This window comes from Mizuhopecten yessoensis, unplaced genomic scaffold (assembly GCF_002113885.1).
Source record: "Mizuhopecten yessoensis strain PY_sf001 unplaced genomic scaffold, ASM211388v2 scaffold8979, whole genome shotgun sequence".
NCBI classification, from domain to species: Eukaryota; Metazoa; Mollusca; class Bivalvia; order Pectinida; family Pectinidae; genus Mizuhopecten; species Mizuhopecten yessoensis.
This window is the reverse complement of record NW_018407818.1, coordinates 6,892-25,034: the sequence shown is the minus strand read 5'-3', so window position 1 is coordinate 25,034 and position 18,143 is coordinate 6,892. Positions and strand designations below refer to the sequence as shown.

Sequence of the window (18,143 nt, the reverse complement as noted above, 5' to 3'; positions counted from 1 at the left end):
TTCCCATTAACGGAAAATATTAAATTAACATATACAAGTAGATAAATATTTGAATTATAACGGTTCAATAAAAAGCTGCTAACTGTTATGACAATATGTCATAGGGATCTTAACTTTTTTCTAAATATTTTGTTTTTCAAATTATTACCTATGAGTTTCTGTGGTAACTTCTAACTTCAAATCCATATCTATGTTTATAGAATTAAAACGACAAAGAAACGAGGTGTTAAATAGAAAAAATGGACAAAACATAGAATTCAGGAAATGAAGATACTTATGACAACATACAATAAGTCATTTATTGAAAAAAATACACTTAATATGATATAAAAGTGAAACCTTTAATGAACCTGTTCCCTGATATAAACCATATTTTGATATAAGCATTAAAACAATATGTGTTGCCCTGAAAATACCCCTACCCACTTATTTATGAAATTATTTTAATTGAAGTTTGTATGAAAGATAACAAAAAAATAATTAACGTTCCCAATGGAACACATAGGTGTAGTGATGAGCCTCCATCTACTTTAGCACATCGAGTAAATGAGATATATTTCCATGATAAATGCTTACATTTCACTACAAGGTCCCAGCCTTTCATTCCTTTGTTGATGGAGTTGTTAGCTGTACACGTGTATGTTCCAGCGTTGTTCCTCGTGACCTTTGACAGAGAGAGTGGATTTGGACGAACTTTACCTGATTTGGACCAGCTATACGTACATGGTGGTCTACAATCAGCAGAACATTTTATGTTTGGGACAGTCTGGTTTTCAACTACCTCTACTACATCGTGTATCGGTTCGAACGTTATGGTGTCTCCTGGCCCATCTGGGGAAAAACATGTTTAGATTATTTTAGTGTCTGTTTATTTTACAGTTTTCAATAAACAGATTTCCAAATAATATATGAATAAGATTAAACATACGACCAGATACGTTCATTACAGCCACACATTAAAACATAACACAAATTTACAATATACATATAAAATACTTATACAAATGGTATACACATATATGATATTCATTACAAGTTTAATATACATACTATCAAGAAAAGATTAACTTTTTTATGTCAAAAAAGCATTATAGGCAAACTACTCGATGTTTTTTTCTCATTTAACGAAATTTGATTGCTGCTGAATGTTTAATGTTTACCAAACTCATGAAATCCCCCCCCCCCCCCCCCCCTGTTAAGGAAATTAACCTTCAGCGTCAGAATTTCACAAATTAAAAGGTCAAGTTTCAGGCTACAAAGGGAAATATCTTTACCTTTAGTTTAATAGCTAGGATCCTTAGTGATAGATTATTTGTCAGCAAACATGCTTGAATAAGGAGTTACCACATCATCAATTTAATGATAAAGCCTTTTTTGTAAAGGTTCAAAGTACAATAGCGCTCTTTTGGTGACAAATACAAACACTGAGCTTGGGTTTTGCAAGCATAAAGCCCTTACGACTTCCAGTATAATTGTTTTCCCTTAAGCTAGCGACTCTTATAATGTGTACCACTGGATATTATCACACCGTTGTATACATATAAAGTGAAATTGTTGTCTTTTTTTTCTAAAAGTAGAACTGTGTTAACTTTGACTTTAAACATTAACTTTGATGTGGCCACCGCAGTCTAATCATGTGTTGATATCGATGTTACCATACTATGGTTTATATAAGCTTTTGAAAAAAACATGAGATATCTTGTGTGAACAAATCTGAATTTTCGGATTCGTGAATTATCCTGTAAACAAACATTTTGAGTATTCGGTCCTTTAACCTTGACTGATTATTTTCAAAATATTTTACGCTGTAGAACTAGATATTACCATATCATGGTGTAAATATAAACTAAATTTGTCAAGGAGTTCATGATATATGATGTATGATGTACTCGTGTATTTACTACGGACGCATTGACAAAGCAACTATTATATACCATTGCCTAAGCGTATAAGCCTTATTCTGAATTTTTCAAAGGCAATTATATTTAAGAGAACGCCGTCTATAAACCAAACTGTTAATTTGAATAACTTTTACCATTTTTGTAAATAGCTGAGAAGTCTAGTGTTATTACATTTAAGCAGCTAGTGCCTTGCATGAATGAAGGACTTTCAAGGTCGCTCTTATGGAAGATTTACACCAACTTGAACGTGGGTCAAAACACAGATATAAGTGTGTACTACGTGTATATGCATCTACATACTTGACATGGCTATTTGTTGTAAAAACCAAACATATTGACTTTGACTGTTCGTGTTAAATGTCAAGCAGCTAAGACAATACCATTTATATATTTTTCAAATAAGTTGAATGAATAAGAATGGGTTAAACATACCATATAACAGTCACCTGAGTTATATTATAGGTTGCTTAATTTCATTGTTGAAATGTGAAATGGAAATCATTTCATCATGTAAACAAAGTGAAATGCATTGCTTGCAGTGTCACCAAAGAAAAACACTTTAAAATATATTCAAATTTACTATTTTGCTATGGAGATATATATTGCCATTTGTCCAAGTTTCCTCTGTGGCATACCCCTGGATAGGTAAGGACCTTACTTCTGACATTATGTGATTCTATTTCATCATAACTATTCCAACCAAATTTGAAAATTGTCTTGCTGAGAGGGGACAAAATATACCCAACAGTGTTATTTCCCTAGATATACTATACTATAGTATAGTAACATTTTATTGTAGTAAAATCTGAAGAAGATTCTTGAACTTTTAATTATTTTCCCATTTGGGCCAAACCGATCCAGCACCTGGGGCAAAGACGGATTCAAGTTTGAATAATTTCCTACTGAAAATGGACAATAATATTCCCAAAAGCGTTATTTCTCTATAAACTTTATAATACACTTTACCCCCTTCATAAGGGCAAACTGATGACCCGGAGGTTATGAAATGTACAGTTTAAATAAAGCCCCTTAAGTTCTTTCCATCCATACAAATAATTTGATTGTAGTACATCTGAGTCTTGAAAAGAAGATTTTTGATATACTCGTTTTACCTTTGGCGCCCCGCCCTGGCCTCTAGAGTTGGGGAAGGAATTATCATTTTACATTTTAAAACCCTCGTCCTTCAATAATCAAGTTTGCATAACCTCCTACTGAACATGGACAAAAAATACCCAAAAGTGTGATTTCCCTATAAAAAAACTATAGTTAACTTCATCTCATCCCAAGGGATAAAAAATTGCCCGGGAGTTCTGGCATTTACAATTAAGATAAAGCCACTGATGATCTCTCCATCCATGAAGAGAACTTGACTGTACTACAGTGTTTGGAGAAGAAGATTTTATAAATATTGATAATTGTTGCCTTTGGGGCCCCGCCCTGGCCCCTTGGGTGGGAGGAGAAATTCCAATTTTACAAGGAAGATTCAGACTAAATTTGACAATAGTTGATTCGCTCGTTCTTTCGAGGAAGCCAAAAATCTAAACAATATACAGACGACGCACAGCGCAGGGCGACGAATGAAAAGTGATCGGAATAGGTAACTTGAGCCATTGGCTCAGGTGACCTTAACACATTAGATCTGCTCAGAAAACACAAACGAAGCAAATTCGGTCAAAAACTGGTACTTCTTACAGGATTATGTAAGCAGGCTTACAGACGGAAGGACGAACAGTGTTTCGATATTAAAAGCTCTGCTTATTGCGCACACATCAAAAGACATCAAGCGTACTTACACTGTACGGTAACAGTTGTTGTTGTCATTGACGTTCCAACAACATTCCAAGCAGTACATCTGTATGTTCCGTGTTCTGATCTGTCCAGTTGTCCAAGTGATAACACAGCTGAGGCAGTAAAGTTGGTGTTGTCAGGTTTTGTCCAGACCAAGGTACAGTCAGGTCTACAGTCAGCTGTGCAGGTGATGTCCGGTAAACTGTCATTCTCAGTCCTGGTGTAGGTTGTGTCCGGAGGGGACAGGCTAACAGTACCAGACCCGTCTATAATAAACACGTATTAATTATTGAATTATTTGGACAGACTAATGCAATCATTCGTAACCCTGAGGATACAAAACACGTCGCTTCAATTTGTGTGTATTTGTTAATGTGTTTTATGTGATAAATATAATGTTACATTCGTGTGTACGTCCTATTAAATGTATTAAACTTGTTTAATAATTTTCCCAAAGGCTCGTGTCATATCACATTCTTGAACTCGTTTAATAACTTCAATATAACAGGAACACTTTATGATTCTCTATTTACTTGGACAAAGATGATTATTATATAAATTTAGTAGAGAAGTTGTATAACTTTAAACTACACAAAATCCTTTTAACCAAAACCAATGTAACCATTCACTTTTTATTCAAATTCACTGACTATTCAAGAGAGTCTCCGCAATAAATGCCAGTTTAATCACGGATGTATTGTGTATGAGTATATTTGCGATGTTAAACATATACCTTTAAATATCCAAAGAGCCAGCACGATGTCTATATTAAACAAATGTCTCGCACTTTGTTAATCTTAACGGGTGTTTAACTCACTTTCCCTACCGATAGTACAGTTCTACAGCTAGTGTTATGCCCCCTTACTACAGACGATTTTGTCATATAGTTTTGCAGCGGTTGTACTCATAGATGCATTTGTAAAACAAGAGGCTCAGGGGCCTTAATAGCTCACCTGGTATTTTATTTTTCAAATTAAAACCTGCTGAGTACCATTCAGGTTTATCAAAGGAGTACAAGAAACAAAGTTGCAAGAAGAACTACATATCGATCTGTTTTGGTGGGAAAGACACCAAGAAAATGAGTTTCCATGTTATGTCCCAATTTTCCTTTATTTCCCCTATTGGGCCTTACCTTTTTATACAAATTAAACAAATTGATTTGTTTTCCCCTAAGCATGCCTCAAACTGCATTTGGTTTAAATTCCTTCACTTGTATAGTAGGAGAGAAAAAAAATCCTCTATTTCCCCTATTGGGCCCCGCCCATATGCCATCAGAGGGGCCACACCCTCCATGTATACAAACTTGAGGCTCCTTTGTCCAAAGATGCTCTAGAACAAATTTCCTCAAAATCCTTCAATTGGTTGAGAAGAAGATTTTTAAAGATTTACCTATTTTCCCCCTATTTGGCCCCGCCCCTATGCCCCCAGAGGGGCCACACCCTCCGTTTATACAAACTTTAGGCTCCTTTTACCAAAGATGCTCTAGAACAACTTTCCTCAAAATCCTTCAATTGGTTGAGAGGAAGATTTTTAAAGATTTATCTATTTTCCCCCTATTTGGCCCCGCCCCTCTGCCCCCAGGGGGACCATACCGTCCGTTTATACAAAACTGAGAACCCTTTGGCCATTGATGCTCCAGACCAAATTTGGTCAAAATCCATTCATCGGTACACAAGGAGAAGGATCTTTAATGTTTTCCTCTATTCTCCCTAATGGGCCCCACCCATCTGCCCTAAAGAAGGGGGCCCACACACCTCGGTTTATACAGAATTGATTATTTTGTCCCTAATCATGCTTCAGACTGCATTTGGTTTAAATCCCTTCACTTGTATAGTAGTAGAAAAAAAACACACTCTATTTCCCCTATTGGGCCCCGCCTCTATGCTCCCAGTGGGGCCACACCCTCCGTTTATACAAAATTGAGGCTCCGTTGTCCAAAGATGCTCTAGAACAAACTTGGTCAAAATCCTTCGATTGGTTGAGAAGAAGAAGATTTTTAAAGATTTACCTATTTTCCCCCCATTTGGCCCCGCCCCTCTGCCCCCAGGGGGACCATACACTCCGTTTATAAAAAAAAACTGATAACCCTTTGGCCAATGATGCTCCAGAACAAATTTGGTCAAAATCCTCTGAGCCGTTCATGACTAGTAGCGTTTTAAAGGAAAACGTTGACGGATGACGGACGCCAGACGACGGACGCTGCGGCATGGGATAAACTCACTTGGCCCTTCGGTGAGTTAAAAAACACTGATTTTGTTTTCAAATGTTTATTTTACGAATCAAAGAAATGGGTTAACTGATATGTTTCATCTCTTTCCTAATGAACATTGCGATACTGATATAGATTGGTGAACATTAAGTTTAAGCTACTTACACTGTACTGTAACGATAACACTTGTAGTTGTAGTTGACTCCCCGGCAACATTTCCAGCAGTACACCGGTACATCCCATGTTCTGATCTGTCCAGTTGTCCCAGTGACAACACAGCTGAGGCAGTAAAGTTGGTGTTGTCAGGTTTAGTCCAGACAAATGTACAGCCAGGTCTACAGTCAGCTGTACAAGTGATGTCCGATAACGTGTCCCCCTCAGTCCTGGTGTAGTTTGTGCCCGGTGGGGAAATTGAAGTAGACGTCCCAGGACCGTCTACAAGATAAACACTTACACATTACAAACTGCCTGAATGTTTTGTATTTTTTTTGTGTGTCAAAATAGTATCTAGGTTCGCAGGAGTTCTATACATAGAAGGACCTCGCGCTGGCGGTCGCCACTGGCGCCAATGGCGAAAGTAAAACATGATTGGCGGTTTGAAACTGCTGGTGGCGAAAATGCAGATGAGGGAGTTTTATTTAAATGACTGTCGACAGTAGAAAAAAAAATGGCGATAACAGTTTCTAGAGCATTTGCTGCAGGTAAATTTGGCAAAACTGAATCAAGACCTGAGTAGGTAAATGTCTAGAAAACTAAGTTATTTCATCTTACAATGTATTTTCTTTGCTTAAATACAAACCAAATTAAGTGTAAACCATGAACTAATATTTAGCAATCACCTGATTTGCAGGGTTTATCTTATACGTTTATTCATCGATAGTGTACGTTTTAAAAACCCTTAATAAATGGTTTTAATTTATAAAATAATTTGTGATCGATAAAATGTATTTCATGCAATCTCAAATGAGTGTTACTCGTTTGTCAAGGAGGAGCGTTATTTTGTTCAATGGGTAAAACGATATGAAATCAGTGAAAAATCAATGTTGCACCTAAATGTGAGTTACTTCCACCTAGGACAATTAAACGTTTTATTTTCAAAATGTTTTGTTTGAGACGAAAACTTAATGGAATCAAAAGGTAAAATGCATCAGTTGTTAATTGTGAGCATTTTCTCTTGCACACTTCATGTACTGGCCTTAAAAGGAAATATCAATTCTACGTTTTTCGAGCAAAAATGACTTATTTTGAGGTTAAAATGAATATGTTAACTTTCTTGTAAACGGTGTCGTAATACAGCTATACCCTAGTTGATGTAATAAGGATATATATGTATTCCTCTGAAAGAAGTTCTGGTGTACATCATTTGCAGTCACTGGATACACTTTCATATCAGGTCAGAGTGATATATCACATTGCAAATGTTTATGACGAGACTAGTTATATATATACATATATATGTACATATGTGTTGTAAATGAATACAGAAGTACATTTGTAATAAACAAAATCATAGTTTGTATTTCCCAAAACAATGAAAAAATCCTACTATTTTATTCTTTAAGCTAATTAAATTGATGACATGTTCTTGCACATTTTATTTTTCAATTCAATTCAGTCATGCAATCAAGTAAAAGGAAAATGCATTAAGCATGTATAGATAAAGAGTTATCAAGAGACGGTCATGTCACTGTTATTAATACGTACAGTTTACAGAAACACTGACGTCACTAGATGTCTGAATCCCGTATGTGTTACTGGCCGTACACCTGTACACCCCCGTCTGACCACGCTGTATGTTGGTGAGCTGGAGATCTGACCGTGTTGTGTGGGACTGTCCATCCTTTGTCCAGCTGTAGGTACAGACTGGGTTACAGTCAGACGAACACGTGACGGTAGGGAGAGTATGTCCCTCTATAGGAGTGTAGGATGTAGTCGACGGGGTCAAACTTACAGCTGAAGGACCATCTTAAATGATTAACAAGTGGAACATGTACTCAATAAAGCATTGACTTCCTGGAGTGTTAAATCCACGTGTAATAAAGAAATTATAATTTTCGATTTTTAGAATGTGTGGTTATGAGATTGAAGGTTAGGTAGTGTTACCTGATAAAAGGTGTATCACGTTACCCCACATACAGTGGTATTACCAATACCATTATGATTGCATTATGTGTACAATAGACGAGAATTTGAGTACGTTAAAGCAATATCACATGCTTTTACCCTTGGTATGTGGTATTGAAGTATAGTCATGTTGATATGAAATAATAATTTGCATGTAATTCATATTTTGTAAAAACAAAAAAAAGGAAGTATATAACGTCTAGAGCCAATCGATTGAGCCTTCAATTTGACATATTCCAACGTCGCAGATAAGATAAGGATAAGAATACCGAAGGCAGAACCTTTATAATGCCGCATACTGTGAATGAACCTGTTTCCAAAATGATTATTTCTATCACACAGGCATCTAACCTAGTGTGATGGACATCTCTGAAAACACTTCACCCGCAGCGCTTTAAAGCGAAAACTATAAATCCAATAATATGAAACATGTCCAATATTGCAATTAGAAGCGTTCACCAGAATGTGTGTTCTGCCAGTGCATTGTTGTGAATCGCCGCGCATTATTATGTGGGCTAAAATTTGGTCGCCGCGGCCCTACACCTTGCTCTGTTCAATTGAAACATATGATTCCAAATTTCGCTCCTAATCATTTCCGTGACGTCTTGATGCGCTTGCGCATACGCATTTGTCACATTTGTCTGTCTTGTCGACGCGTCGACGTTACACAAGGGTTATTATTTCGAGGACTATCTGCAACGTTTCATGTGACATGAAGTCTTTTGACGAGGCGGCAAATATTCTTTTTTAACTTAGGAAAATTGAGATACTTCAAAGTGAGCTTCTTTTAGATTAAATATGGAAAATGCCGAAAAGTTCGCTAAGAGTGAATCAGTATTTTAATCTGAGTTCTGAATTGCATACTTACTCTGTCCTTTTATTGGTGGCAGCAAACGTGCGCATCAGTGATTTTGAATACCACATCGTTAGTTGCAGACAACATTGCAAATCCTTGTCAAACATTGCGCTTGATATTTATCTAGCTATCTATTACAACAGGCTAATACTTTGAACTACTTATTTATCTTGTTGATATTCTTGCCGGAAATTGACATGAACACCCGACCAATTCGTGTGGTAGCAGCATGACGTACCGGATAAATTACGTCACAGTGATGTCTGGTCACTTTTTCGCAAACGAGATAGCAACTAACTTCAAGTTCATACATTTATATCATTACCAAATACACTGCCAACACTGTGTCCATCGATCAATTTGTTATTAGTTTTTCAAACAATTCCTTCTTGATAAGTACTCAGCAATTGTCCGACAATGCACAGTGGAATTTGACTCCAATATGTATATACCTGGATTTCTACTCTGTTCTTCAAGTCAAAAGTCGCTTCCCCCAATCACATTTCAGAATAACTGCACCAGTTTCGGACATCTTGGTTAAGTTTGTCTCAAAGAGAGTCATCTCAAACTTCGTCATTATTATCATAACGCTAACAATGTTTACAGGCTTAAACAATGTCATCTTCACCACAGTTATAATCGCTATCACCGCTCTGATTATTTAGGGTGATAATGCGCCCCTGCTAATTAAGAAATCACCATTGCCATTTTTGTATTAACAAAAACAATAGGTAAAGCCCATGGCTGCCACTTTCGTTTAGAGTTTTGTTATTGGCGAATGGGATTGAATTTGCCCTTTGATAAAAAGAGCTTTTAAACATAAATGTATAAAAGCAAGTAATTAAGATAAGGTAAAAATAGCAGCAGTAAATATATTAATGTCACTGATGAAAACTTACATAATATGATTACACTTGTAGCTGTGGTCAACTCTCTGACAACATTCCTAGCCGTACACCTGTACGTCCCGCGTTCTGATCTGTCCAGTTGTCCTAGTGACAACACAGCTGAGGCAGGGAAGTTGGTGTTGTCAGGTCTTGTCCAGACAAAGGTACAGCCAGGTCTACAGTCAGCTGTACAGGTGATGTCCGGTAACGCATCCCCCTCAGTAGTGGTGTAGGTAGTGTCTGGTGGGGACCGGGTAACAGTATCGGGACCAACTACAAAAATGTAGATTGATATGTATAGAGCTTAGTTATGTAAGAAAGTGCAATAACATTTGGTGTCAGACATATTTTTGCAACAGTTGTACATATTTCACTTGATTGTTTTTTTTTTTCTATATTTTCACCTACAGTGATTTGGAACAATATGGGTTCATAATAATTGCAAGTGCTGTTTTTATACAACAGTACTTCTAACGAAGTTTTGAATGAATGTCTTGAGAAACTTCGCTTTTACATTCTGTACAGTTTTGTTTATCTTTAGACACGAGGATAAGTTACAGCAAAATAAAGGTTTTTCCCACGCCATAACAGTATATGTTTATAACAATGAATTATGTCGGTGATATTTCCGCAACTCCTTTCCTATTTCACAGAATTATTCACAATGCTGACATATCCTATTACAATTGAAACGTTTGGTATTAACACATCTTTAAACATGACATGAACTAATCAAATTAACATTTTATCAATCAATTATCATCATGTTTTGAAAACAAACTTTTATAATTATAATTTGTTTATGATAATCCTGCAATTATATTTTTGAAAGTTATTTCTGTACTTGTCATGTAAGTATAACCATGTCTGCTTTTTACTGTGAACTAGAACACTGACAGGTCAGTAAGGGCCCCGTCTTGTGGCAATATATCCCCCATAATCACCAAGAAGCAATCTGCCCATATAGCTGAGCTTTACGTTTGATATTTGGACTTCAAAAAGAATCGCAAAGAAGCAAAATATGCATTTTACATGTACTATGATGTGAGTCTTGTTTCCTTCCACCTCCATATTTGCTGGGCTAACAGAAATGTAAATACCGGTGCAATACTCATTTGTTAGCTTTGATTTGTTTTATTTCACCTGATATACCTCCTCCATCAAGAGCAAGGGTCAAAGTCAGAGATCCACTTTGTCTTTGACCTTTGATCCCAAATGACCTTAACCATTAACCCAGTGACCATGATCTTTGGTCAGTAGACTTATTCTTTAATTCCGACCAACTTTGCTTCTTAATATCATAACAAAATGTTCATCAGTAAAAAATACAAAAGTTGACCTTGACCCTTTGGACCCCGCAACCTGGACCTAAGGTCAGTTGACTCTGTGTTAAGTTCTGAACAATATTGCTTCATCATGTCATAACAAAATGTTCATTAGTGAAAAGATGCAAAATTTGTCCTTGACCTTTGAATATAATGACCTTGACCTTTAACCTCGACCTCTTACCTCAGTGTGTCTTTTTGTTAACTTCCGAACAACTTTGCTACATAATGTCATAGCGAAATGTTCACCAGTGAAAAGCTACAAAATTTGATCTTGACCCCTGACCCGATTACCTTGACCTTTGCCTAGTTGACTCCTTGTTTAATTCTGATCAACTTTGCTTCATAATGTCAAAGCAAAATGTTCATCAGTGAAAATATGTAAAATTTGACATTGACCTTTGAACCTAATGACCTTGACATTTGACCTTGACTTTTTACCTCAATGTGTATTTTGGTGAACTGAAAATCTTGACCAGGTTTCATGTACATCGGTCAATAAATACTAAAGTTATCAGCCATGAACAAAATGTGTGGACGAACAGACAGACAGACAGACAATGATTACTATAGGGCACCCGTATCTCCGATACGGGGCCCTAATAAGAAGGCAGTCTTTATCGTCAAAAAATACTATTATAACATAATATGTGATGAGTTAAGGTTGAAAGGGTGAATGTTGACTAACAAATAGATGTATATTTTTCTTGATATGTTTTTTGTTCATATAGGCATAGAATGCATGTATATAAGTAGATGTATTGATGGTGACCCATATGTGTGCTATCATATGTGACAACATTTTGAGACAACACCCCATCGTCAGGTGTCTTTGAAGCATTTCAATATATATTATCTGGATACAGTGTGGGATTTAATTGTTCTTATACCAAAACAGTTTGATTCAGCTTGTTTATAGACAACTGTGATGCCATAGAGTTAAAATATAAAATAGAAATAAAACAGCACATGTCACGGGATTTGGGAAAATTTTAGTTATGTATAAAATAGCTTACACTGTATGTTAACTACAGCTGACGACGTTAACGATCCGTAGATATTACCAGCAGTACATTTGTATGTCCCATGTTCTGACCTGTCCAGTTGTCCCAATGACAACACAGCTGAGGCAGTTAAGTTGGTGTCTTCAGGTTTTGTCCATACAAAGGTACAGCCAGGTCTACAGTCAGCTGTACATGTGAGGTTCGGTAACGTGTCCCCCTCAGTTCTGGTGTAGGTAGTGTCCGGTGGGGACAGGGTAACAGTACTGGGACCGTCTGTAATACAAACATATCTAAAGTTCTTATAATTTTCTTGGAAAGATTTATGTGAACTTTCTATTCATTGGAGAGACAGCAGGGGTTAGGCAGATAACTGACGACCCATCAACCCATTTAAATGATGCATTTTCCACCTCAGGCAGAATACAAAATAATTCTACTACATGTTTTCGTACATACAGTAACATCCCATATCGAAAAAAGTTACAAAAAAGTTATAACTTTTGATGCTAGATTGGAACCTTGTGAGAAGAGAGTTTCAATCTAGTACTAAAAAGTTACAAAAAGGTATTAAAAAGTTACACTCAAACACTTTGTTCAGTTCAATCATTACTTTATTGGCAAACAAAAGGTACACAAAAGTTACATTTAGCCACTTAAGCACTAGTGAAAAAGGTATCATAAAGTTATAACTTTATTTAGTTACTAAAAAGGTACAAAAAAAGTTATGCTTTTCTGAGATACTGAAAAGGTACAGACACAGTTCTAGTAAAAAGGTACAATAAAGTTATAACTTTATTTAGGTACTTAAAAGGTACAAACAAGTTCATAAACCTCTCATGTATTATGAAAAGGTATCAAAAAAAATCATAACCTAACCTTTACTGGATCTGTTGTTAAAATGAAACTCTATTTTAATAGAGTATTCCTTTGAAGTTACTATAATATATCACCTGCTTTCTTGTAGTTATTATCATATAAATAAATATTCCTTTGTAGTAACTATAATATAAATAATTTTCTTTACGTTACTATTATATGAATAAATATTTTCTTGTAGCTACCTTTATATAAATATTATCTTGAAGTTACTATTTATCATCTAGATAATCTCTTGCACTTACTACATCAAAAATATGTTCTCGTAGTTACTATTATATACATACTTTCTGTAGTTACTATTATTTTACAATATAATACACAATAATGTAATAAATATACTCTCATGCTGACTTCCAGGGAGTGCCCTATATTGACTATGACTCTCTCCAGCTTTGACACTAGCATACTCACTTGTATTCTCTTGTATTCACAACTATTTCACATAACCATTCCTAAAATAATCATTAATAGAATATCTCTTATAAAGTTACAACAAACAATCATATTAATAGTTCTTTAAAGTTGAAATGTCTCATTTGTTCTATGTGGTTGAGTTCCTCCTAGCCAAGCTGACCAAAGCACTGATTTGTGTCCTCATTGAAAACTTGATTTCTGACAGGCCACTTTTCCCATGAATCGCCTCAGCATAATCTGTTGAAAAGCAGATGATTTAGGCAAAATAGCTAGTAACATAATTGCAACTTTATTAAATTTTATTAGTTCTTTCTTCATCACTTTAAATTCTAGGAATTAATGAATATGAATGGTGAAATTATATTGGTAGCATTTTATGGTAAACTTGCTATTTATTATTCACTGACAGGCACCATTAATCAGTTCAAGTAGCTATAGCGATACTTTTGTAATTTCAGTGATATTACTACTACATAAAGAAAATTGCTGTAGAACTCTTTTCTTTTGTGCTGTTATGAAAAAAGTTTTAATTCATAATTACCAATTATTGCTCAAACAATGGTCTGGTTCAAACCTTTCCCAGGTTGACCAGCTCAGTGTTGGTGAAGAACACTGACATCAAATATCTGGCGACCTGTTCCCCTTCGTCTTCCTCTGTGCGTTTTTTATGTGTTTGGGATACACATAAACCCCAGTCCCAGGTATACGCTCCACCATCTGTCAAGCTAAGGAGCAATAACATAATTTACAAAATAATATAATTTTGCAATTAAAATGAGTCTCCTAAACAAGCAGGAAGTAAACAAGAATTTAAAGACATGTTTACCTTTAATTTCTTACCTTGACACAACACAATAGCATTGTAACAGTTGATCGGATATTTACGATATGGTGTAAAGAGATTCAAAAAGAAAAGCTTTTAAGTTCATTGTGAGTTTATGGTATATAATATCTATATATCTATATAAATGTAATAGCAAAATATATCTAAATGTAAATACCAGTGCACTTCTTATTTGTTGGCTTTGATCTGTTTTATTTCACCTAAAATACCTCCCCAACAAGAGCCGGGGTCAAAGTCAAGATATCCACTTTGTCTCTGACCTTTGGACCTAAATCACCTTGATCTTTAATCCAGTGACCATGATCTTTGGTCAGTTGACTTATTCTTTATTTCCGACCAACTTTGCTTTATAATACCATAACAAAATGTTCATCAGTAAAAAGTGTTATAGAGAAATGTTCATTTATGAAAAGATACTAAATTTGACCTTTACCTTTGATCCAGTGACCTTGACATATGACCTTTGGTCCGTTGATCCCTTGTTTAATTCTGATCAACTTTGCTTCATCATGTCATAATAAATTGTTAAGCAGTAAAAAGATACAAAATCTGACTTTGACCGTTGATCCAATGACTTTGACCTTCGATAAGTTGACTTCTTGTTGTATTGTCACTAACTTTGCTTCATAATGTCTTTACAGAATGTTTACCGGTAATTAAAGAGCAACAAAAAAGTTTAATGTTAAAATCCAATATGGCTGATTAGCAGCCATTTTGAATCAGATCTGCCGAAATATTACCAAGCAGAACTAGGATGCATGGGAAATCATCATGTAATTTAAAAAAAAAACTTACTCCATTTACTTCCATCAACATTGTACAAAAGAAAAAAATGGACAGACAAACGGACAACCTGATTACTATAAGGGAACGTACCCGCATCTTCAATGTGGGGCCCTAATAATTATAGAAATCAAAATTCCAAAAGAAAGCCATTTTAATTTCAGCTTGTAACCATTTAAAAGGCTGTCAAATTTCAATAAGGTTAGACAAAAGACAGAGGAGACTTCTGAGATTACAAAAGCTTAAACAAAAGATCACAAAATCAGTACCTTAAATCAATGAACTTACCTTTGTTTGATTTGTTTTCGGCACTAATTCTCTTTGCAGCAGGGGGTTGAGGGGGAGGTTCATGGACCTCTATAACAGACTCATGAGGTGGAGCTGAGACTTTTTCATCTGTTGTTTCTGTCTGTATTTTCCCCCATCAGTGTGCACAGCTATCATCTAGAAAAAGAGAAAATATTAAAAAAAAAATGTGATTTAAAAAATTGGAATTCTCTAATTTAACTGATGTATATACTGAGCTATACATATATATATAAGGTTTCTGTAGGGAACAGGGTAAGGACATGCAGTGTGGAAGGAGAGGGAACATGCAACTTTACTGTGGAATATTTAAAATGGCACACTTCAGTTTTTAAAGAAAATTATTTTTTTCCTTTCAAGTCATAGGAATATCAAGTTATTTCAATAACACAAAACAAAAGAAGCATATATATCAGTTTTATCAAGTTGAAAGAATTCAAAATGTTACTCAAAAAAATGAAATAAAATTCAATATGTTTTCAAAGGACGTCACTAAACAATTTTTGATGAAGTATGCAGAAGTTGAACAGTGCCTGTTACTTGCATGTCATTTATCTCTTTAAATTTCCTTTTTGAAAATGAATGTTTTTAATTTTTTTAACGATATATGAAGATTATAAAAACAACATCCATTGTACTGCTAACATTCGTATTTTGGATACTCTTACGTTTCAATTCAAATAAGTGAAGAAAATCATAGGAAATTTAGAAATTCCAAAGCTATTAAAGATTAACAAAAAATAAGTAAGAAACCATTTAAGTAGAAATTATTCAATCTTAAAATTTATTGATAGGAAATTAAAATGCATTGGCTTTTAAATTTCTGTTATTTCTTGTCATGAAGGAGAAATTCCAATAATGATTTCAATATTTGTAATGTGTTTGTTAACTTTATAAAAAACGAAAAAGTGTATACTTGTACAGGAAAAATATATATTCGGCACGGGGTTTGAGTATATATTAAGCTAGAAATTAAACATCACACTGAAATGTCCTTCCTTTCCCTGAAGAACAAAGAATAAACAAATACCGAAAATCTTATTATAGGGGCCTACACCGAAACGGATTCTGGTAAGTAGATCTCCTTTCCGAATTGTATACAAATAGAGTAGCTCAGTAAACGAAAAATGTAATCGGTACCGAAATAATCGGTGTTTTTTAACAGATAGTACTGCCATCTGCCCATCTCTAAAGAGCATACATATAAGAAAAAAAAATCCATCGTCTCAGTCATGGGACTGTATTTATTTAATAAATTTGATATGTTTACTCTGCGTTTTGTATTGAATCCTTTCGATGAAAATACAATTGATGGCTTACCTGAAATATTACCTGAAATGGCGACGATCTTTCCATGGTATTCCCCAGAAAACCTGGGATTCATGAGAAGATTTCATCACCAACTGCGTATATACCACGCTCTTTCGCGGACGTTCCACTGTCTTCAAGGATATGATGAAGTAGGTATCGTCTTCCCAGTAAACCAAAACACGTTCCAATATTTTGATTACTTCTTGTGACCCGCCGGGTTAGAGTTCAAAATGTAGAGGTCGATCGAATACAAATTTACCCGCGCGCTTTTCATTGGCCAATTTTATAAGGCTATTTATAGTCACGCGAGATTACTTTTTCGCATAGGGCTTCGCTTCAATAACGATAAAGTCCTACCTCATATTAATCATAACTATTTATTGTTAAATACAAATAGTATGGACACAACAGTAACAATTGAAAACAAAAAATATTCCCTTTGTAACAATAACCAAGCAGCCGTCGTAAGTTGTTTACGACAATAACGTAAAACTTTTGAACGATTTCCGGCACCATGCTGTCGTTACAAATGTATGTCCCGAATTTGACACTTTTTCAACGGAAACACGGGAAATCGACTTCTAATGCAATCAAGAAACTATTGCTTAAATGATTAAATACACAGGTCTTCCTTCTGAAGTAATATTTTCATTGAAATCGGCATGAATTTCTCACATGACTGGTCAAGGTAACCGTGAATATTTGTGAAAGTCATGCTCGTTGTCTTATCGGAATTTGTGTTCAGTAGGCCTAATTATTTTTATTTGATATACAGTCCTACAGCAATTAACCGTCTACATGCTTTGTTAAGACTGAAATGTATGACCAGCAAGCGATGGTCGATCTATTGTTTTCCGCTGACTGGGGTGAAGCGAGGTGTGAAAAAATTACCTTGAGTGGACCGATGATTATCTCGGGCGATGTACAGTTAGCCGGACCTATTACGTAATTGTCCAGGTGTTTCACATGGACAACTTACTTATAAAATCAATTCACAGCAGAAAAAAACATCATAATAAGCGGGTTCCTACCTTTGACCATATAATGATAAATATATATATATATCGGTTATAATGATATTTTCCCCCATGTACCCATTTTTTCCTTATATATATAATGAATTTTTATATATATATACATAATAACTGGGTTCCACTGTACCAAACATGTTCTAACGTTAAAGTTACAAAGTTTTTCACAAGAATTGGCATTGTTTTCTGAGTCCAGAAAAGGTACAAAAAGTTATACCAAAAATATTCAAGTTTTTTCACCAGCATTGCAATTATTTTCTAAATCCAGAAAAGGTACAAAAAGTTATACCAAAAATATTCAAAGTTTTTCACCAGCATTGCAATTATTTTCCAAGTCCAGAAAAGGTACTAAAAGTTATACCAGATTTTTTTAAAGTCAAGAGAAATTACAAAAAGGTACACAAGTAAAGTTTTAGTTTAAACTAAACTATCGAAAAGTTATAACTTTTTTGTACCTTTTATCAGGAGTACAAAAAAGTTA

General features: G+C 35.1%; 1 protein-coding gene and 1 long non-coding RNA gene across 2 annotated transcripts; both read right to left on the bottom strand.

The window, feature by feature from the left end:
- Positions 1-6,055: 6,055 nt before the first annotated feature.
- LOC110456957 (carcinoembryonic antigen-related cell adhesion molecule 5-like) lies at positions 6,056-12,701 on the bottom strand. Its single transcript, XM_021508028.1, has 5 exons — positions 12,674-12,701; positions 12,155-12,367; positions 9,778-10,038; positions 7,603-7,863; positions 6,056-6,333 (listed from the first exon to the last, which is right to left on the bottom strand). Exons 1-5 carry the CDS (start codon positions 12,699-12,701, stop codon positions 6,056-6,058), a joined length of 1,041 nt encoding a protein of 346 aa, XP_021363703.1.
- An 834-nt stretch (positions 12,702-13,535) lies between these two features.
- LOC110456958 lies at positions 13,536-15,798 on the bottom strand. The gene is made up of 3 exons (XR_002463648.1): positions 15,303-15,798; positions 13,929-14,104; positions 13,536-13,624 (listed from the first exon to the last, which is right to left on the bottom strand). It is a non-coding gene; the product is annotated as an uncharacterized LOC110456958 (long non-coding RNA).
- Positions 15,799-18,143: the final 2,345 nt, after the last annotated feature.